Source organism: Crocodylus siamensis, chromosome 4, assembly GCF_052110815.1.
Source record: "Crocodylus siamensis isolate JL-2025a chromosome 4, ASM5211081v1, whole genome shotgun sequence".
Lineage (NCBI taxonomy): Eukaryota > Metazoa > Chordata > Crocodylia > Crocodylidae > Crocodylus > Crocodylus siamensis.
In genome coordinates this window covers 214,227,046-214,249,675 of record NC_143398.1, presented here as the reverse complement: position 1 = coordinate 214,249,675, position 22,630 = coordinate 214,227,046, and the positions used below count along the sequence as shown (strand labels likewise).

Here is a 22,630-nt window from a genome sequence, read left to right as displayed (position 1 = left end):
CGCTTATCAGGGGCCTTACAGACTGGGAGGAAATTGGCTGTAAGAGGGAAGACAACAGTCATGGATACAGAGATGATACAGCAACTTATGGACATGTATATATACAACTGTTACAATATGATCATATGCTTCAAAGCTATTACTTAACTTCTACCACTCCTGACATTGGTACAATGTAGTGCTTCTAGCAGCCACAGATACACCAACACCAGTGCTAGAGATGGCTAAAAAGATAGCATACCAGGAACAGGCATTCACCAGCAAGCTCCCCAAAGTACAGTACTTCCAGCCTGATAGAGAAAACAGTTCTTATGGAAACAAGGTCCTCACACCAAAATGTTGAGTGCATACCTGACACCCTAGCCTCCTAAGCCTCCCATGCACCTTAAAAAGAAAAGACACTACAGTTTTGAGCCTCTCTCTCCAAGCTCTTAAGTCAACCTTTACCTTTTTTTTAACCCCACCCTTCCTGCACAGTTCAAAGTGTTTTGATCATTTTCAATTTCTGGATTTTTGGCCATGCTTGCTTTTACTGAACTGTCAAGATAATAAAAGTCCTGGATAGGGTCCAGGTAGAATGCAAAGTATTCCCTAGCACTTCTCTTGTATAAAGCTTGAGCTAAGAACTCTAAGAGGAGGAACAAAGGACTTTGGACTCTGTAGAAACACAAGTCAAAGGCCTGATTCAGAGCCTGTTGAAGTTAATGAAAAGAGTTCTATTGACTAAAATGGGATTTGGCTATACCCTAAATTTAAAGAAATATGCTGGGGAGAAACCTGAAAATTCCATCTGTTAAAATGAAAAAGGATTTGGATAAACTATTCCTCCTGGGTAGGGAAGCTTTATTTTTTTTTCTCATCAAGGCAAGTGTTTGCAAAATATATAACATACTCCACATAAAGACAGTGAGTCCCCTGGGGCCTGGTGGCCCAGTTGGTCACATTAAAAACCAAAGGCATGTGATGTTTAAAAATTCATGATAGCACAGAAAGCATACACCAAAAACATATATAGGGTCAAGAGCTCAAAGTCTCAAGTCCAGGTACTTCAATAAACCACACAATAAGAGATAAAGGTATAAAAAGATAAAAACTCATGATAGCATACATAGTGACTGCTGATCCATATCTCAGTAACCCCTCAGAGCTGACTGCCATGTGTGATTCTTGTTAGAAATCTATTAAGGCATATGGAGTGAACGACCCTAATACCTATAGCCAGAAATCTTCAACCAGCATCAAAAGTGCATTAAAACTTCTAGGTCCTTTCCTAAAAGAAAGCACGCAAGGCATCTCAGATAACATACCTCAGCTGCGTATTAGGAGGCATTGCATGGGCTGCTCAAACCAGCCAACAAGTTTCTTTCAAATGATCCCTATGAATAATTTGAGGTGATCTAACTGAGCCCTCATTAGGCTGAACTGTATAAGACTAATCTCAAGGTCTACCCAACTAAGGAGAACACTTAGGATAAACCTTCCATCTTATAGCATTGCAGAACCGACCCAGGTGTCAACTTGATCATGCATCATAAAAGGTAGTTTTCAAAAGCATTTCATGTGACTCAGGGACCTAAGACCCATTTTGAAGAGAGATTAAGGCATGTACAGCCTGATTGTAAAAGGGATTTAGAGTGCAGAAAAGGACCTAGTAGGATTTTCGAAAGTATGTAAGCAAGGCAGTGGTAATTTATTTGCATCTAAGTACCTTTGAAAAGTCTGGCCGTAAATCAATGGAATGTATGATCTTAAATACCTAAGTTACTCAGGAAAGCATTTAAGCAGCACTTAGGAAAGCATCAGCACTTAAATGCTTATATTCCTTTGACTTTGACATTACTGGCTTCTCTCTCATCCAGGAAGAGCACAAAACAACTACAGACACTCCCTCTACCTGAAGAAGGGTGTTTGTACCCGAAACCTTAAGAAGAATTTTTCCAACTATTTTAATTGGCCTAATAAAAGATCGGTTTACCCAAACTTTGTCTCCCTATACCCCTTTGAAAAGTTTATCCAAATCCTTTTTCATTTTAACAGATGGAATTTTCAGGTTTCTCCCCAGCATATTTCTTTAAATTCAGGGTATAGCCAAATCCCATTTTAGTCAATAGAACTCTTTTCATTAACTTCAACAGGCTCTGAATCAGGCCTTTGACTTGTGTTTCTACAGAGTCCAAAGTCCTTTGTTCCTCCTCTTAGAGTTCTTAGCTCAAGCTTTATACAAGAGAAGTGCTAGGGAATACTTTGCATTCTACCTGGACCCTTCAGCTCAGCCCTGGCCAACTCATTTTGACAACTGACACCAAACTACAGACTGAGAGGTTGATAGTGCGTCTTTTTTCTGAGAGTAAATTTTGCAATGGTAGCAGTATGAATATATGACCAATACACCATGGAACAAAAGGGCACAGGGACTTTACCACAAGCCAGCTGCACCATGTTAACTGTCCATGAGTACGCTCTTAGTCTCTGGACAATACTATTCTTTCATTGAGGGCTACGCTACTACAGTTTATCTGCCACTTATCCTGAACAAGGGCACTTATTCATATGTTCCCACAACTCTGAAGCTAGCTTCCCTAGAAGCTAGTCTCTTAAATACTTTTCTTTACTTGGGCAAGGACAGTCTAAGTCTCTCCCATTTGGCACTCTAAGGGGTTCAAATGAGGTAGAGGAGCATTTTAAATGTTCTTTTTAATAGCTCTTTTCAGGAGGTAACCTACTTGGTTTAACTTTCATCTACCACATGGTAAGAATGTAAATCCAGGCACTTACCATAAAGCAGCTCACACATTGTAAATCACTACCCTCCCTCTTTGTTCTGGCTATAACTTGTGTCTCCTCACAGACTTAAGCACTGGCAATGGGAAAGAAGTGATGAAAAAATGCATTGGGACGAAAGGAAAATTTGACACATCTCAGAGCAACAGTTTCAAGTCATATTCATCTCCACAAGCTGTTCTCCTTCCACTGAGGACAACTCAGTAGGCCTATGCAAAGCAGCAAGTATTCGCTTCGGATTCAGTCGATTCAAAGGACAGTGATTCAATTCAGAGATTTGAATCACTGGCCCAATTCAATTCGGCCGAATCGGATCCAGCTGACACAGCTGCCTCCAGTCGGTAAGTCTGTTGGGGTTGGGGGAAGGAAGGATTGGGGCTGAGACAAGCTGTCCAGCTGGGGTGGGGGGGCGTGTTACTTAAGGAGAGGGGCAGAGGGGCATGGGATGTGGATGCGACAGCACTTAGAGGGAGCTCTGCCCTGCTGCTGCTTGCTCAACTGGGGCGGAGGAAGGATGCGGGTGTGACTCACTTCGGGTAGGAGGCAGCAAGCAGCAGCAGGGCATAGCCCCCACTCCCAGTGCTGCCACACCCACATCCCATGCCTTACCATGCCAACTGGCGAGCGATGCAAGGACAGAGCCCGTGCTCCAAGCACTGATGTGGGCATGGCAGCACTGGGAGCAGGGCCTATGCCCCTCTCTGCCTGGAGCAAGCTGCACCTGCATCACACCTCCCGCCATGTCAACTGGGCAAGCAGCAGCAGAGCACAGCCCCTGCTCCCAGCACTGCCGCTCCTACATCAGCACTAGGAGCGGGACTCCGTGCTGCTGCTGCTTTTGCCCAGCCAGTGCGGGGGGGGGGGGGGGGGGGGGGGGGGGGGGGGGGGGGGGGGGGGGGGGGCACAAGGGTGTGGGTGCTGCCGCCACTTGCCAGCTGGCGCAGAAGGGGGTGCAGGATGCGGTCATGGCAGCCCTGCTGCTGCTTGCCCCCTTCTGCCTAGAGCAAGCTGTGCCTGCATCCCATGCCCCCCACCCCACTCCCCTTATAACGTGCCCCAGCTGGGCAGCTTGTCCCAGCCCCAACCCCAATCCCTTCCCTCTCCCACAACCCCAGACTTACCAGCTGGAGGCAGTTGTGTCAGCTACCTGTTTAGTCTATGGCCAAATATTTTCTGAATCTATTTGGATGCTTTGAATTGAATTGGGCCTAATGTCCTCCAGATCAAATCAGCTACTGAAGCTTCACACAGCCCTGCGACTCAGTAAGATAAACTGATGCCATGCCACCTGAGCCTCTTTGAGGCTACAGATGAATACACCGGGCAAGAGCAGAAACACTTGCATTTAGTTTCCCTTTTGGAGAAACAGTTTATTTTCCTTCCGATTCACAAAGGTAAGAAACTAATCTAATGCTGACATGATTATTTCCAAAATAGGACAAAACTGCAGTATTGTCATTGTACCATCTACAATACCATAATGAACACTGACTGTGGATGTAGACTGTCCCCCTACTGGACCTAAGAGAGGGGACAGTGAGTAAGTGCTTGCTCCAGGGGACTCTGGAGTAAGTGCACTATCACATCATTTTCAACTTTAAGGAAATTATTACATTTGACTTAAATCAAGAAAAATAGCTTTCAAGAAGAAAATAATTCCATGACAGTATCTATGAAGCCTCCTGACTCAGACCAGACACCATTTTATATTTTAAAAAATAACGCACAATTCAGAAAGTTACTAACAATTTTTTCATAAATATCAAAATGTATATTAATCTAGTCGTTTTTTTACTAAAGCTGTTACAAAGTCTGACATATAATTAGTATCTGCAATTGGTATATCTCTATTTAAATTACATTAATATATCGCTTCAAATTCTTTTGACTGGTTCAGAAACTGTCGACTATGCTAAGAACATAGGGAGGAGGAACACAGAGCTGGCCCTCAGCACTTTAGGAAGACTGCACAAACTCAAACAAAAAAAATTACAAGAGTAACTCCATGTCCATCGCCATGAACACTGAAGACCTTAGACTTAAGGGAAGTTCAGATACATTCTTTTGGAGGCCCTCAAGTTAACTTGGTCCTTTTTGATAATATTTCTGAAACTGGAGAGAGACCAGCAGTAGCAGAGAAGACAGTTTGTCGCTTTGCAAGTAGAAGATCCAGGTTTAAGATCCAGGGTCTCACTCACTAAGCAAACACATGCCCCAGCACCTGGTGTTGACTGCTAAGGTGCTGATTGTTGAAAGTCTATGAAATGCCTTGCCTGACAACCTCCAAAAAGAAAGCAGCAGTGATAGTGGCAGAGAGATCAGAGCAGCTGATTTGCAAAAGTCAGGGATTACAAGTTCAAGGCCCATACTTCCAAGATACTCCGTATTTCCAAGACACTCAAACGCATGCCCAGTACCCATAATTAACCTGTGAAAATCTCTGAAGATTTCTTTCCACCAAAATGGGCAGATAGCAGAACACATTCTTTGTGGCTAGTTGGCAGCAGAGGGTAGAGTAACTGCTTTTTGATTCTGAATTCCCAATTGAGGCACTGGCTGTTGAGGGTTCAAGTTGCTTATGAGGAAAGCTGGAATCACAGAGTTTGTAAAGGGAGTCAGATGACAGTCTTCAAATACAATAAAGGAGTTTACAGAGGATTAAAAAAAAAAAATAAAAAAAAAAAAATCAGTAATTCTTCTATATATAAAGGCAACAACATCAGAAGTAATGGACTTAAATTGTTGCACCTGAGGAAATTTATGTTGGATAGTAGAAGTTGGTTAAGTACTGAAAAACTTATTATCTTGGGGACATTGTGTAACCTGTCACTGGACATTTATAAATTCAGGCTAGATAAGCACTTGGCTGAGATTATTTAGACAAGGCTCATCCTGCCTGCCTTGAGCAAGGGTTTGGACTAGATAGGGTTACTTTAAGCCCTATCATTTTTCAAGTCACCATCATCCACTGAAAAAGTGGAGCACAGCTATTCTGCAACAGACAGTCCTACTACGTTAGGACCATAGGGCACCAGTGGGCTCCAAGATCCATTACCACAGAATTTATAGCCTGATTATTTTAGTGAAGTGGAAGCACTGACTGATGAATGAACATGTTCTGTTTTATGAAGAATCTCCCTCCAGGTCATTTGTTCCCAATTTACAAATAGTAAATTGTGGTTTGTGAACCTGAATATGTAGCCCTGGTGTTTCTTGCAGCTTAATTATAATTAAAGGGCAAAATCAAGCTGACAATTAAGTGACTTTATGGTCTTAATAGCTATCACGTTATAATCTTCAACCCCATCAAGAATGGAAATAAGGCTAGATATCAGAATATTCCCAGGTTTGCAACAGCATAAAATTTTCTTTTTTGTGCCTGGAGATTTGTAATAGATGAGATTTTACCTCTCTTGGCAGAAGTACAACACTGAATGTAGTAAATGCTAATTCTTAAACCAGTAAGATTTCCCATTTTTGCTATTGGGGTAAAGGGTTGCTACCAACCTGTTCAGGCCAGTGATGGTATTGTCATGAAAAACTATTATGCTCTGCCAATGTGCTTTTAACACCCCAGTGATTCCCACTTTACTGTACAAATAATCAGTTGCCTCAGACTATGTGCGCTAGAAGATTTAAACTCAGTCATACTGATATGAAAGTCATTTTAAATCAGCAATGACAACAGATGCCACAGCATAAGAAAAATAGAAACAAAATCAACTCACATCATTTTAATAAGGATTATATGACACATAATGCAAGAATGGAAACAAGATAACAGATTCCTGCTAATTCTTAAGGAGTTTTTCATAATAATATTGTAAGATGGATTTGTGATCATCAGCTAACAATAGGGAAAAAAGAACCAACTTTCCTTGTCGTAAATTTCTCTAAGCAACTTCCACATTCTACAACACACTGATTAAATTCCTCGCTAACAGGCATATGACAAAGGCTATTGCATCATGGTTGCCCCAGCAATCCTCTTCTAGTTAATGAGCACTCAGACCACACTGAGTTATCCAATGCTCATTTTTGGGAAGCCTGATTTTAAAAAAAAAAAATCCGTATTTTCAACAGGTTTCTATGAAGTTGCTCTTCATCTGAAACAAATGGCCTATGCTGGCCAGCAAAAGAGCATGGAAGTAGAAGCCTTGTGGAAAAAAATGTAAGTAATTATGTGTTACTAAAGGTTGCATCATATATAAATATACATCATAATGTATATATATTTATATCACATAAATATATAATAATGTATATATCATATGTATATTATTTTATATCTATATATTTGCAAATCTTGCACTGTATTATGTATTAGTGCAAAATTTGCAAATATTACATAGATATAACATAATATATATATATATATATATGACATGTACACTACGATATATATTTATATATGTGATAGATAATACACATATCAATTCTATATCACATTACATATGTAATAATGTATATCACGATATACATAATATTTGCAAATTTTGCACTTTTTGCAAACATGGGTGCCTATTTGTTACAGTATTATGAGAATATAGCAGAAATAGGAACAGTATCCTTCTGGAATCCCAAATGCAGAATATAAGAACTGTTTTTTTCCTTCTGGTTCCTGTCCTACTTTCTTGTCATTTGGGTAAACAGGCCAACCAAGTGGGCTGGTGCCCACATTTTTTACAAGGTACCTTCCCATCTCTTTTTCAAAAGTATAAACACATTCCTTTTGGTCAGGGGAAAAAAAACCCACCATGCTGAGATCTTTTAAAGAAAAAGGGCAGAATTGTTGATGTAGTGAAGGAACAGACAGCAAGGTACTGACCATCACAAATGTTTCTCCTAGTAAATATACATTTTCTCCTAGTAAATGTTCATTTACTAGGAGGAACATCTGTGATGGTCAGTACCTTGCTGTCCAAAATCTTATGGAATTTAACACTGTGTTATTTATATATTGTTAAATGACAATTAGCCTGGAAACACAGGCTAGTTCCATTTGCATGGTAATGAAGCATGCTTTCAAAGAGGTGTCAAAAACAATCAAAGAAGCTAATGAAATGTTATGTGAACCACCTGCTGGTTGCCTTCTCTTCGATTAAACGCTGGGGGGGGGGGAGTGAGGAAGCCCTTTTTTATTAAATGCAAATCAGTTCTCAAGGAAAGACTACCAGGACAAAAAAATAAGCAGCTAACAGAAAACTACATATGAAAAAAACACCTGTACAATATATCAAATCAGGGCTGAAGTGAAGAAATAAATAGACCATTTTCTGTGCAGGGACTGCAACAAAAAGACCTTTGCAGAAGAACAGGTCAAAGTTCAAAGAACTGGCCATAAGAATTTGATAGATTCTGCATTTCCAAATTAAAGGGAAGCAAAATATCAAGAGGAAGAGAAGACATTCACCCAAGCTTACTGAAACACAAAATTCAAAAGACATTTAAAATAGAAGCAGGAGAAGCTATTTGAAGTGAATTCTTCTTCACTTATAATGTAAGCCAGTGTTTCCCAAACTTTGATACCTCGGGAAAAAAAAATTCTGGATTAAAATTGGTGGCACACTTTACTAACTGGTCCACAGGCCTGAGTTTGCTATGCAAGGCTGGCCCAGCCAGGGCCAAAACCTGCCACTTCTGTTTGATAAAGGTGTAAGTAATTAAAATGGGAGTTAGACACTGAGCCACTTTTGAAAAATATCACACTGAATATGTTTCTCTGTGCTCAAAGTAAAAAGACTAAGTATCCTTAATGAAACCTGTTGCAGTGAGACAGCAAAAAGGGAACAATGAAGCATGCATAACACCCTCTGATTTCACGCTCAGCCCACATGCCTTCTGTGCACTATCAAAGAGGGGAGTTCTCTCACGGAGCTGGACTCCATGCTACCTGTTCAAATCTAGCCTTCAGCATCACTAGTTCTTTTCCTAAAAGGATCTTCATCACTTCAGAGGGTTTGGGTTTTATTTGCTCCATGAAGAACCACCAAGAGTTTGCAAACAGTTAAAAAAAAATCCCTGTATGTCAATTTTGAGTTTACCAACCTTGAGAATATGTCTGAGATTGTGCCTGTCTGTTGTCACAGCTCTCATGAGATGCTATGCATTCTAATGATCACATGTAAAAACTACATTCACATTTCATTTTTTGTTCAGATCAATTACTGAGGACAACAAGATTATTTTGTAATTCAAATATTTAGAATCAGTATATTTCTGCACTGCATCTGATAACCTGCCTTCTGGTCTGCCAAATCAGTTTCTATTTTCTTATTGTAGATTGTAATTAGTTCTCGATGGTGTCATTACAAATCTTAATACTCAGGCAACAAGTGATTATGTTGATTTTTCCACAGTGCAGGAGGTGTTCAGCAGGTCAGTCCTCCTGGGGACTCTATCTTCAGTCCCACTGCTTTCAATTTTCACATAACCCTCTACTCTGTATTATCTGATTAGTCTCAGTTGATGAGCACGACAATTCAGTTTTAAGCTACTGCAACATTTAAGAAAATTACATAGAAACCAACTATCTTTTGCTTCTCAAAAATTATTTTTTTCTGCCAAGTGGCTTTTATGGAGGCCTGCTTTTGGATAACTCACAGAATTTCAGGAGGCACCTAGTGCTTTCCATGGCCCAATAAAACCATATGTAGATTGTCTCTGATCTAATATATACCAGCACTATGGGTAGGAAGTAAAACAAGTTTGTGTAAAAGGAAGAACTTTTAACTCTGAAAGAAAAAAAAAAAAAAGTCAAGATGTGCTTTTTAGAGGCCTCCTTTCTCGTTCAGGCCTGTGCTTGATCCTTTGATTCACCTTGACAAACTGGCTGGAATTTTATTTACATCTCAATTTAACAACCAGAAATTCAATTGGGACAGAAAATAAATTCAGTTATTTCCAACGTAAATTTCAGTTATTTCCTGCAATACAATCCCCAACTTTATTCCAATAAAACTGTAGGATTATATTATCGAGTGTCCTTTGGATAAATAATGATAAGAAAACAGCAAGCTTCATCTAATCCCTACCAACAAACTTTAAAAATTGATGTAACAGCTACAGTCATAGAAAAGAGCTAGTAAAAAGCATATCTTTTTACAGTTTTAGATCTGATATTTATTTCAATTGTTGTAATTTTACAACCAAGACGCTCACCACTAAATTCAAACAGCCTATGTGTTTCAAAAAATGTACACCATCCTAGGCTAATAGGAGAAAAATAACCAGTTTTTTTTTGGTTTTTTTTTTTTTTACAAAGGAGAAAAGTGTTAACTGTAGTGCCTGTATGTATAGAAACTGTCATCACTTTCTTTTACTTCAGATGCAACAGGTCTTAAAAACAGATTAGTCTACTCCCTGGCAATGAAGATTGGCTGAAGTATATTTATTGACCCTAGGGACAATCAAACCTCAAAAAAAGAGTAACTGGGGTAAATATAGTGTCAGTAGTTTTTGTCCGAGCACACCATTTTAAGGAAAAAAAAGAAGGCAGTAGAATAACCTGTAAATGTAAAGCAGGTATTTCCATGGAATTCATCTGCTTCTAGCCCATCAAGTTTATAAGTTTACTTGCCTCCATATTCTTACCAATTTTTAAGTCACTGGTTAAGCTCTCTTTTGTAAGACTCAGCAGTTCTTTACCATCAATGTTATTCATCTTGAAACACTTAACAAGGTCTTTTAAACCTTGAGCACAAAGCCAGGCTGAGACTTCTTCCTCTGACCAGTTTTCAACAGACATCTTAGGTTTATCTTCCAGCCCACTTCCTTAGGAAACAGGGAGAAGGAGACCAATGTTAGATAAGAAGTTAAACAAGGGTGTGTTTGTGGGGGGGGGGGGAACACCACGAACAAGCCTGCTTCAGAACTTCTCATGCTTCAGAAGTTACTCAGTATATTTTCTCCTACTACTTATAACAAACCTTTTATAACAAACCTTTTAACAAACCTTTTAAATGCCAAAGTATAACATTTATTTCCTGATGTGTCTATATTTATTGGCAAACATATTTTTCCTAGAGCCAATTACATTTGCAATTAACACGTGTTTTCTGTTTATCTCATTGTTAGTGAACAAGTATCACTGGCAAAGCCTGTGCTGCTCTGGGAATAGCATTCATCATTAAATACTGCCCAGGAGAGTTAGAAAAGGGGATGCCAGAGAACAAAACGTCCTTTGTTCAGGTCTAAAATTTCCTGAGAAAACAGTGGCAGATTTAAATGATTTCTTCCTTCCTCAGCGTTTCATTTTGTGAAAAGAAAACATACAGGACATTCCCCAATCCTAAAAACAATCTGAAGGAAGGTCAAACATTGGGCCTGAACTATTTGAGTAAAAGCAATTTTAGCATTTCCTAAATAATTTTGTGCCTAAAGTTTAGGGTAGGTAGTAAATACTGCATGTACTAACCTGCAAAATGTTGACCTGGATCAAACTGCCAGATGTTCACAGTTTTATCCATTGAACCTGTAGCAAGTAACAGAGCATCTGGTGCAAATGCACAAGTTGTAACATATCTAGAAATAAAAGCAATTCAACAGGTAAAGTTCAATATCATACAGTAGATACTTCTCTTAAGTAATATTAATTAAGGATTATGCTGAATTCATACCTGGTATGCCGAGTCAAAGTATGCAGGATGTTCCCAGTTTTCTGTGAATGAAAAGTATTCCATATGTTACGTAAAACAGAAATAACAAATAATTTAATTTATATAGTGATTTTTAACTCCAAGAATTTAACAAATGTAGGGAATAACTCTTCCCATTTGGAAGGTGGCAAAACTGAGGCAAAGTAAAGCTAAACAAATTGCCCAAAGTCATATAGTGAGCCAGCAGCAGAGTTGGGAAAGGAATTCAAACTTGTTGTCTTTTAGCCTCCTACATAATCCACTCGAACACAGCTGCTTCTCAGTGTGCCCAAAACAAAGGAACATAAAACATCAGCTGACATTTCTAACATCAGTTCACTGAAAATCCCATCTGGGTTTAATTTCTCATCTGGATAAAATGAACATTTCTTTTAAAATAGTAGGATTAAAAAAGTCTCAAAGTAAAAACTGGTAATTGAATCTCAAAGAGACTTCAGGCTGAAAACATTAAATACAAAACAGGATCTGTGGTTCACATACTTGGCCACTAGATGCTACTATTCACAAAATCAAATCTTGAAGCATCAAGGCTTTTAAATTATATTTAAGAGTCGTTTTCTAGTTAAACAGTATTTCTTTGATAGGCATGGTCAGAATTAAAAGATCAAGAGCAAAGTTATGTCAAAGTCTTACTGACACACTAATTGACCTGTCAACATTTCTATCATAGCTCTGAAGCGTCTCTCCTGAGGGATGTCCTTTTTATTACCCCAAAAGTTATTTCCATCCAGGGAAGATCTACTGTTCTTTCATTATTATTGCCATAAAGTACCTCAGAATGCTATTTCTGTAATGTTTAAATTTAAGCAAGATCCTGGGGTTACAAAAATGTCCTCTCAAAAAATATCTTCCCTATAATGTTCAGTATTAAGTTCTATATATTACTATTTTCCTGCATCATCATTTTGCCATGTTTCTCATTTGGGCCTATACAATTGGGAGGTTTGTTTTTCTAGAAACGTCTCAACTGTATTCCTATAAACTCAGAAGTTTCTTTAAAAAGGGGGGGCGGAAAATATGCTCATGCTTGTCAGTGGAATGCAGCTATTTAGATCACACATCATAGCAGAGAATAATTTCCAGATTAACTTTAAATGCTGAACTATTACAACAGAAGAAATAGTCCCTCAAATAATTGACAAGCAGGTGGTAACAAAGAAGATAACACATCTCTCTAAACCTTGCTGCATCTCAGTAGTGACACTAATGGGAAAAAACAACCCACCCCGGTTAACAGCAGCTTTGGTTTGCAGAGCTCTCCTGAGGCACGTAGCAAGAGTTCTCTGCCGTTCAAACCAAGCCTGGTTCAACTCTGCAGACACAGCATGACTGGCTAGTTAACTCCACTAACTGCTGACTGGCTGGAGAGTCCATAAGTCTCTTTAGTTTGCTGTCAAAGTAAGCAAGCCTCCTGCAGGAGCAGGAAGATCTCACTAGCAGTAGTCAGTGCCAAGATAATGCCTACCATTAAGATAATGCCCAGTATTAACACGAGGATCACTTAGAAATCAAAGGGAAATGACACTTCTGCTCTGTTCAGCACCAGTGAGGTCTCACCTGGATTACTGTGTTCAGTTTTGGGCCCCACCACACTTCAAGAAGGATAGGGACAGATTGGTAAGAGTCCAGTGCAAAGAAACAAAAATGATTAGGGGCTTGGGAAGCAAGATTTACGAGGAAAGGCTGAAAGAGCTAGGGTTATTTAGTCTGGAGAAAACTTCCAATTATTGTTCTTCATAGCACTCTACTTCTAAATAAACTCTGGCAAATGCCTATCCAACCTCTTCTTGAAAACTTCCAATGAAGGAGATTGCATAAACTTCTCTAAGCAATCTATTCCACTGCCTCACTGTCCTAATAATGAAGAAGTTTTTCCTGATAGCGAATCAAAACTTCCTTTCCACAATTTCAAACCATTGCTAGGCATCCTATCCTCCACAACAAAGGAGGAAGGGTGTTCTCCCTCTTCTTTATGGCATACAATAGCACTTCTACCAAAGATATCAAAAAGTGAGTCTGGATTAAGGTCCATCTTGGAAAAAAAGAACTGACGTTTCACTTTACCACAAATAAAACTATTCTAGAGAGTCCCAGTCTAGGAAGAAATGAAGTCTTTGATCTCTTACTTGTGGCAGATGGACATTACCCTGCTCAGCCCTTTCCACTGTCTCATTGTGAAGGCTGGGCAAGTAAACTGCTGAGAACGGGACATGAGGGTGACACTGCTGGACAGCTTCCTCATTAAGTAAGGAGGACCTGGTGCTGTCCCACATATTTACTGTACATGTGCATGGTGTCTTCTATCATTACATGCACACAGAAGCCCTGATGCCTGGGATCTTTCCCCTACAGTGCTATCTGACGCATTTTGCCTTTTTGCTGTTCACTACCACCAGCAAAAAGGGGGAACTGGGTCTAAGTAGAGGAAAACCTGTATCCTTTGGTGAAACTCTGTAATTCTTGTTAATATATCTGTCAATTGACAATGCCGATACAGTGAGTTCTAAAGCGTCTTCACTGGCTGTAAAACAGCCTTGTTGATTGGAAATGCTCCTCCCAATGGCCCCAATTGATAAAAGAGGCTCATGAGTCAGCGCACATATAGTTCAACCATTTCCTCTGGGAAGAGGGGGAGATCCCATGTTATAGATTTAATAGATTTCATAGACATTAGAGCTGGAAGGGACCTTGCAAGATCATTGGGTCCAGCCCCCTGCCAGCTAGGGTACGATCACCCCAGCAAGATAAGCAGCCAAGCATTTCTTAAAGGTATCCAGAGAAGGTGCTTGCACCACTTCTGGGGGGAGTCTATTCCAGGCTCCGGAGACTCGGATGGCAAAGAAGTTTTTCCTTATGTCAAATCTAAAATGGTCTTCCAGCAGTTTGTGACAGTTAGACTTTGTCTTCCCTTGGGGTGCCTTGGTGAACAGACAGACATTCTCACAGTTCCTGATGCACACCCCTTATATACTTAAAGGTTGCCACCAAGTCGTGCGTCTGATGTCCGAGAAGCCTCCAATTTCCTCCAGAAGGACAGTACCAGAGGACATAGATAGCTATCTTGCCTCCACTTACGGGAATAAGTCATCCAGAATAACAGAAAATCCCACAGAATGGGAATCAAAAGGGTTCAGTGTGTCCCTGGAAAAAGGAGTTGTTGTTTATCCTTTGAATTTGAAGATGACTATCACTGTTTGGTTTGGTTTCTGTGAGCATGTGAGTGGCTGATCAGGCCAATTTATGCTTTAAACTGGCTGTGGCATACAGAGCAAGAGATGCCGCCTTGGGTTCCTTGGTCAACAGTGCATGAGCTGCTGTTGCAAGATTTACACTGTTTGAGCTTCTGCTCTGCCTCAGTAGTTCTTCTCTGCTCAGAGACTGTAGCTCCAGTATGGTTGAGGTTTCACCAGGTGGAATGATCATGAGCAAGACCTTTCCAAGATTTCGGGTCAATATTGAAACGTTTTGAGGATGACTTGAGGGAGTCCTTGAAACATTTCTTTTGGACTCCCTGAGAGCACACTCCTTTCTTTAGCTAACCACAGAAGATCTTCTTTGGCAGTCACTCATCTGACACCTGGTGACATGGTCTGTGACATCTGTGATTTCATCAACAGTGTGCGGATGCTTGGAATGTCTGCCCATGTGACAACCTCAATGTCTGAGACCTTGTCTAGAAGAGGAAGTAAGGTGACCATGAGCAATTAGAACATCAGGAGGGATGAGGGATGTGGACAACATTGAGAGGGTCTAGAGGAGGGCCACCCGAATGATCCAGGGACAACAGGGCAGACCCTACAATGAGAGACTGCGGGACCTGAACCTGTTCAGCCTTCACAAGAGAAGGCTGAGGGGGGAGCTGGTGACCATCTATAAACTCACTAGGGGGGGACCAGAAGTGTTTGGGAGAGACCTTGTTTCCCCTAGTGCCCCCTAGCACAACAAGGAATAACGGCCACAAGTTGTTCAAGAGGAGGTTAGACATCCGTTAGATTAGACATCCATAAGAACTACTTCACAGTTAGAGTGGCTAGGATCTGGAACCAACTTCCAAGGGAAGTGGTGCTGGCTCCTACCCTGGGGGTCTTTAAGAGGAGGCTTGATGCCTACCTAGCTGGGATCATTTGAGTTTTTTTCTCCTGCCCAGGCAGGAGGCCAGACTTAAATATCTACAAGGTCTCTTCTGACCCAACTTCTATGATCAAGTTAGTTCTATCAACAGAAACAGGCCCCAAAACCACATGAGCTGGAGGGTGATACAGAGACCATTCCAAAAATCCCTGGGTAAATACTGGCAACATGCTGCTGGGTATCATTGCTTCCGCTACGACTGCAACGACAAAATCCTGGGCAATGGGGATAGTGGGACTGGATTAGAGCTACTATTGATACAATTATAAAGACTGCTGTATTAAGACATGAGGAAGAGCTCTCCCCAAAGATGTCAGAGAGAAGTTCCCTTTGAGCCTACTTCTGCAGTGGCCTCAGGATGATAACCTCCTGTAATGCCAGCCATTTGAAAGGGCAGATGTGTACATATATATAATGTTAGCGCAATTTTAATATATAGTAATATGAGTAATATAATAGGAGAAAGACATAAGATGTAGAGAAAGGAAATGTGTGTGCACATGCACACACACAAGAAAGACTGACTGATTTTCAGTACTTTGACACAGCAATTCTATGTCAATTCACATTCCTCCTCCTTCTGCTCCATAAATGCATACTAAATTTTAGATTCTACATTTCTTATCCTTTTATGTTACTTTACCTGGAGTAGACAAAATTTCAGAAGAAACATTAATGATTTTTGTTTAAAAATGAGTTCAATAAATTAATCTTGAATTAAGAAATACTTACAGTCTCATGAATTATGACAGATTTGTCCACAGATCTTTAAAAGAAAACATTACATTAAATTCTGCATGAAAACAATTAAGGAAACCAACTAGTTAGTACTCAATGGGACAAATTCTTGTCCCACAAGCTAGAACAAACATTTATTGGCAGCAGCTCTGTCAATGTGATCTAGATAAATCTTCTCCACCTAAACACAGAAGTAGGATACTGAGCATCTATACAGCAGCTTAAAGTACAAGCTATGGGGCTGAGCACTGGATGAATGCCACAGCCTCTCTCACCATCAAATAGGTGTTAAGACAATGGATCTGTGCAATACACAGAACTACTGGCCATGTCACCAATCCAATGTGTGGATACTGTGGTATTTCAAGTGAACAAGAGCTCTCCCACTTTTCCATTTTCAAATATTCCATCCCACTATTCATATTTCATTTTGTACCTTGCCCAAATGGAGACAAGAGTAAGTCCCTCAATACAGAATATAAAACACTTAAAAGTGACATTTCCCCTAAGATAAGTGAAATACAAAGAAGAAATTTTCTTTCCAGCAACAGTGATAAATCCTGGACCATGTAGACACTAAACATTAATGTTTACTTACAAAAGCACAATATAAATCTCTAACCCATATCTCACAAATCTACAGTTACAGCTTCTCAAATGAGGGCAAAAGTATTTACATGACCAACAACAGGAAATAAACAAACCATATTTACTCACATATAAGACGATGTTTTTCTCCTCCAAAAGGAACAGGGAAAAAACCCATTCATCTTATGATCTTATACAAGGAAATCTCAATAAATACACTGTTTATCATTAAACTGCTGCCAAAAGCAGCATGTGCTCAACAACAGAAACCAACTATGAAGTTGGTTGAATGCAGCCAGCATTGAGGAGTATAAAACACATGGTCCATATCAGGCAAACATACCAATGGGAACCTATATTTATTTTTATAACTTTTGTGTTCCAGGTCAAATTACCAAATCAGTTCCAAAACCTACCAACTGAGCACTCAATAGATCAAATCCATGTGGTGCTACCACCAGCAAGCTCATGTCAGGTCATGACACAGCCTGTTACCTATGGCCCATGCTGTACATGGCCTATGATGCATGCATAGCATACACAAGGACTAGTGACAAGAACACCCAGTTCCAACCATGAGTGAGGGCTAATTAGCACATGGATCCTTGAGGGGTGGGAGGGTATCTGAAGTACTGAGCTGTGAGGTCACCATGGCTTGAAGTGCTACTGACTCATGGGGCCCAGTGTGGTAAATCACAGGCCTTTGGTTTAATATCAGGCAAAGTTTGTCTACATACAAGTAGGTGCCAAAATGCTGCTCAGAAGTGTATTTATGGAATACCCGTGCCAAAACTTGCAGCAGTTTCAAAAAGGTAGTATGCAACAATTCTGGGTGAACTAAGCATATGGATACTATAAGCAAACTGCTATAGCCATGTTTTAAGTTCAAGGTTATTGTTTTCAAATTTGCTCCTCCCTTCTATGTGCTCAGGGAAAGCAAGGTCTGATAGTAAGGAGAGAGAGAGAGAGAAAAGGGGAAAAAAAGCTGGGAGAAAGCAGGAGAAAAGGGGCTACCTGACCCCCCCAGATTTATTTTCCCTGCTGTAGCAGTGGGAGGGGGGGAAAATGCATCTAATAATTAGATTCTATACCTGTAAAATTATAACAAATTTATAAATTTTCCATATGTAGTGTTGGACAGAGTCCCATTATGGATTTCCCTCCTAGGTATGCACTCATTGATTAGAGGTAGGAATGTTCTGGAACAGCTGAACTTTCTACCTTAATGACATCAATGACCCTCTCTCCATCTGAGAGCATGCGCAGTAGTCTCTGGTGCATTGCAGTGCCATGTGCTACACCCGAGTGTCAGGTGCACCATATTATGGGTGTTGTGTGCACATGGGCATGATTGGTTGGAGGATGATTGACAAGTGGAGAGACATTGTTGGTATAAAAGTATACTGTGCATGATTTAGTTGGTTGGTTTATTGATTGATGATTGACCTTGAAAGGGCTTGGTTGAGTTTGGATTGCTTGTGACAGAGTGAGTGAGGGGTGACTTATTGGAATATTTGGACTATTTGATTGGAGACTTACTTGTACTCATCTGGGATCTCAATCATCAGTTGGAGTTGGTAAATATCACCCTTCCCCTCATCTCAGTCCCAGTACACTGTGTGGAAAAGGCTGATGGCTTGGTTGTCACAGTGGTTCAGTGAGCCTTGAGAAGGGCCTGATGCTACCCTCTACTACCCCGTTTGGTAGGTCTTGCTTATAGTGTTATAGTCAAACCAGTGTAATAATAGTTGTACTATTCTCTAGGGGTGCGTGAAGCAGGCTCTATTTGATTTGGATTTGGATTCAGCCCAATTCAGGGGACAGTGATTTGATTCACTGATTTAGGTGTCTGCCCCAATTCAATTCGGCCAAATCTGAATCTGAAGATTCGATGCTGATACCAAAGTACTAGGCAAGGACCATAAACATTGAGATGGTGGGACGTTCCATCCGCCGCACAGGAGTTGGGGGGTCCCCCGCATGCTTGGCAATGGACTCAGAAGTAGACCGGAAGTACTTCTGGTCCACTCCCGGGTCTGCCACCAAGAGTGCAGGGGCCTCATTTCACCCCACCCCCCTGGACTCCCCCAGCTCAGTGATTGGCCCCAGGGGAACCCCAGGTGTCCCCCACAGATCCAGGAGGCACCAGTTGCTGAGCCAGGAGATCAGTGAACGGACGTGGAAGACGGCATGAGAACTGCATCCGAGAGACCAACTGGCGGCTTCGGCAGTGGTGTCTCGAGGCAGGCTTCGGCTTCCTGGACAATGACCCACACATTACAACGAGGGACATGCTCAGCTGGGATGGGCTTCACCTGTCCCCCAAAAGGTAAGCGTGTGTTTTCTTCCAGGTTGGCGGATCTCCTCCGGCGGGCTTTAAACTAGGCTCGTCGGGGGGAGGGGAAGATGAGGGTGGGGGAGGCTGTGGACCACCAAACCAGGTGGTACCCACAAGGACAGCCCAGCCTGAAGAAAGAGAGCTTTGGGAACGTGAAAGGCAGGGGGTGGACAGCAATACGGCACAGGTAAGGAACGGGAAGGTTAGAGACAAAAAGCCCTTTAGGACTTGGAGCGAGGGGGTAGCAAAAGCACCAGTCACAGGGCTCAAGTGCCTATATACTAATGCTAGGAGCATGGGGAACAAGCAGGATGAACTAGCGCTCCTGGTTGCACTAAACGACTACGACTTAGTGGGGCTGACGGAAACCTGGTGGGATCTATCCCACGACTGGGCGGTACATATTGAGGGCTATAGATTGTACAGAAAGGACAGAGTGGGGAAAAGGCGGGGAGGGGTTGCGCTCTATGTTAAGGAGCAATATACATCAACCCTCATCAAGACAGAATCAAAGGATGAGGAAGTAGAAGGACTGTGGGTTAGGCTACATGGGGGGCAAGGAGAAAAGGATTTGGTGGTAGGGGTCTGCTACAGACCCCCACATCAAGGGGAAGAAATAGATTTGGGGCTCCTGAGGCAACTCTCAGAGACCATAAAAGCTAAAGAGGCGGTGGTCATGGGGGACCTAAACTACCCGGACATCTGCTGGGAGACACAGACAGCAAAGTCCCACCGCTCACGCAGGTTTCTAACCTGTGTACAGGACCTCCACCTGACGCAGGAGGTACATGGTCCCACTAGGGGGAATGCCTTACTGGATCTGGTATTGGCAACGGGGGATGACATAGTAGGGGACCTACAGATCGGTAGCCATCTGGGGGACAGTGATCACCTAAAAGTACAATTCAACATAAGGCGTCGAGTGGGTAAGGTAACCAGTAGGGTGAACGTGCTGGACTTTAGGAAAGCTGATTTCAGCAAACTCAGGCGATTAGTGAAGGATGCACTGCAGAGTAGTAGTTTTGAAACGATGGGAGCCCAAGAAGGGTGGCTGTGCCTTAAGGAAGCTATCCTTCTCGCACAAAGCGAGACGATCCCCGTGCGAGGTAAAAGAGGGAAAGGGGCCAGGAGGCTTCCCTGGCTGACCAGAGAAATCCTGGGGAGACTAAGGGCCAAAAGGGGAGCACATAAAAAGTGGAAACAGGGAGAGATCACCAAAGAGGAATATACCTCTTCTGCTCGTGCTTGTAGGGAGGCAGTTAGACAGGCCAAAGCTACCATGGAGCTGAGGATGGCAACCCAAGTAAAAGACAATAAGAAATTGTTTTTTAGATATATAGGGAGTAAAAGGAAGGCCCAGGGAGGAATAGGACCCCTGCTAAATGGGCAGAAACAATTGGTGACGGACAGAGGGGACAAGGCTGAACTCCTCAACGAGTTCTTCGCCTCAGTGCTCCTAAGTGAGAGGCATGACAAGTCTCTCACTGGGAGCGTAGGGAGGCAGCAGCAAGGCACCAGACTTCCATGCGTGGACCCTGAGGTGGTGCAGGGTCACTTGGAGGAACTGGATGCCTTTAAGTCGGCAGGCCCGGATGAGCTCCATCCGAGGGTACTGAAGGCACTGGCCGACATCATTGCAGAGCCACTGGCGGGAATATTTGAACGCTCGTGGCGCACGGGTCAAGTCCCAGAGGACTGGAAAAGGGCCGATGTGGTTCCCATTTTCAAGAAGGGGAGGAAGGAGGACCCGGGTAACTATAGGCCAGTCAGTCTCACCTCCATCCTTGGCAAAATCTTTGAGAAAATCATCAAGGCTCACATTTGTGAGAGCCCGGCAGGACAAATTATGCTGAGGGGAAACCAGCACGGGTTCGTGGCAGGTAGATCGTGCCTGACCAATCTAGTCTCTTTTTATGACCAGGTCACAAAACGCCTCGACGCAGGAGGAGGGGTGGATGTCGTATACTTGGACTTCAGGAAGGCCTTTGACACGGTATCCCACCCCATACTGGTGAACAAGTTAAGGGGCTGTGACTTGGATGACTGCACAGTCCGGTGGGTGGAGAATTGGCTGGAGGGTCGCACCCAGAGAGTCGTGGTGGATGGGTCGGTTTCGACCTGGAAGAGTGTGGGCAGTGGGGTCCCGCAGGGCTCGGTGCTTGGACCGATACTCTTTAATGTCTTCATCAGCGACTTGGACGAGGGGTTGAAATGTACTCTGTCCAAGTTTGCAGATGACACTAAGCTATGGGGCGAAGTGGACACGCCGGAGGGCAGGGAACAGCTGCAAGCAGACCTGGACAGGTTAGACAAGTGGGCAGAAAACAACAGAATGCAGTTCAACAAGGAGAAATGCAAAGTGCTGCATCTAGGGAGGAAAAATGTCCAGCACACCTACAGCCTAGGAAATGACCTGCTGGGTGGCACGGAAGTGGAAAGGGATCTTGGAGTCCTAGTGGACTCCAAGATGAACATGAGTCGGCAGTGTGACGAAACCATCAGAAAAGCCAATGGCACTTTATCGTGCATCAGCAGATGCATGACAAATAGGTCCAAGGAGGTGATACTTCCCCTCTATCGGGCGCTGGTCAGACCGCAGCTGGAGTACTGCGTGCAATTCTGGGCGCCGCACTTCAAGAAAGATGCGGATAACCTGGAGAGGGTCCAGAGAAGGGCCACTCGTATGGTTAAGGGCCTGCAGGCCAAGCCCTATGAGGAGAGATTAGAGAAACTGGACCTTTTCAGCCTCCGCAAGAGAAGGTTGAGAGGCGACCTGGTGGCTGCCTATAAGTTCGTCAGGGGGGCACAGAAGGGAATTGGTGAGTATTTATTCACCAAGGCGCCCCCGGGGGTTACAAGAAATAATGGCCACAAGCTGGAGGAGAGCAGATTTAGATTAGATATTAGGAGGAACTTCTTCACAGTTCGAGTGGCCAAGGTCTGGAACGGGCTCCCAAGGGAGGTGGTGCTCTCCCCTACCCTGGGGGTATTCAAGAGAAGGTTGGATGTGTATCTAGCTGGGGTAATGTAGGCCCAGCACTCTTTCCTGCTTATGCAGGGGGTCGGACTCGATGATCTATTGAGGTCCCTTCCGACCCTAGCATCTATGAATCTATGAATCTATGAATCCCCCACAAGTGCTCTGCAGCAGACCCAGAAGTGGACTGGATATGCTTCTGGTCCACTTCTGGAGTTCATTGCTGAGCACTTTGGGGACCCCCACCCTGCTCCATTCTGCCCCATCTCAGCATTCATGAGCCACCTGGTACCCTGAAGTATGTAGAAAAAACATTTAAAGCTGTGTCTATGTCCAAATCATCAAATCTCTCTGAACCAATTTAGAGCGATTAAAGGATTTCCTGATTTGATTTGGAGATTCGGCCACCAAACTATTCTG

General features: G+C 42.4%; 1 protein-coding gene across 1 annotated transcript in view; it reads right to left on the bottom strand.

Annotated features, from left to right (window-relative positions):
* The window catches only part of WDSUB1 (WD repeat, sterile alpha motif and U-box domain containing 1), a 68,331-nt gene that overhangs the window by 14,458 nt on the left and 31,243 nt on the right, over nucleotides 1-22,630 (bottom strand). The window contains exons 6-9 of the mRNA XM_090045659.1: nucleotides 16,302-16,335; nucleotides 11,400-11,440; nucleotides 11,198-11,304; nucleotides 10,375-10,554 (exon numbers count right to left, since the gene is read on the bottom strand). Of these exons, the coding sequence (XP_089901785.1) occupies nucleotides 10,375-10,554; nucleotides 11,198-11,304; nucleotides 11,400-11,440; nucleotides 16,302-16,335 (362 nt within the window). The remainder of the gene's footprint in view (nucleotides 1-10,374; nucleotides 10,555-11,197; nucleotides 11,305-11,399; nucleotides 11,441-16,301; nucleotides 16,336-22,630) is intronic.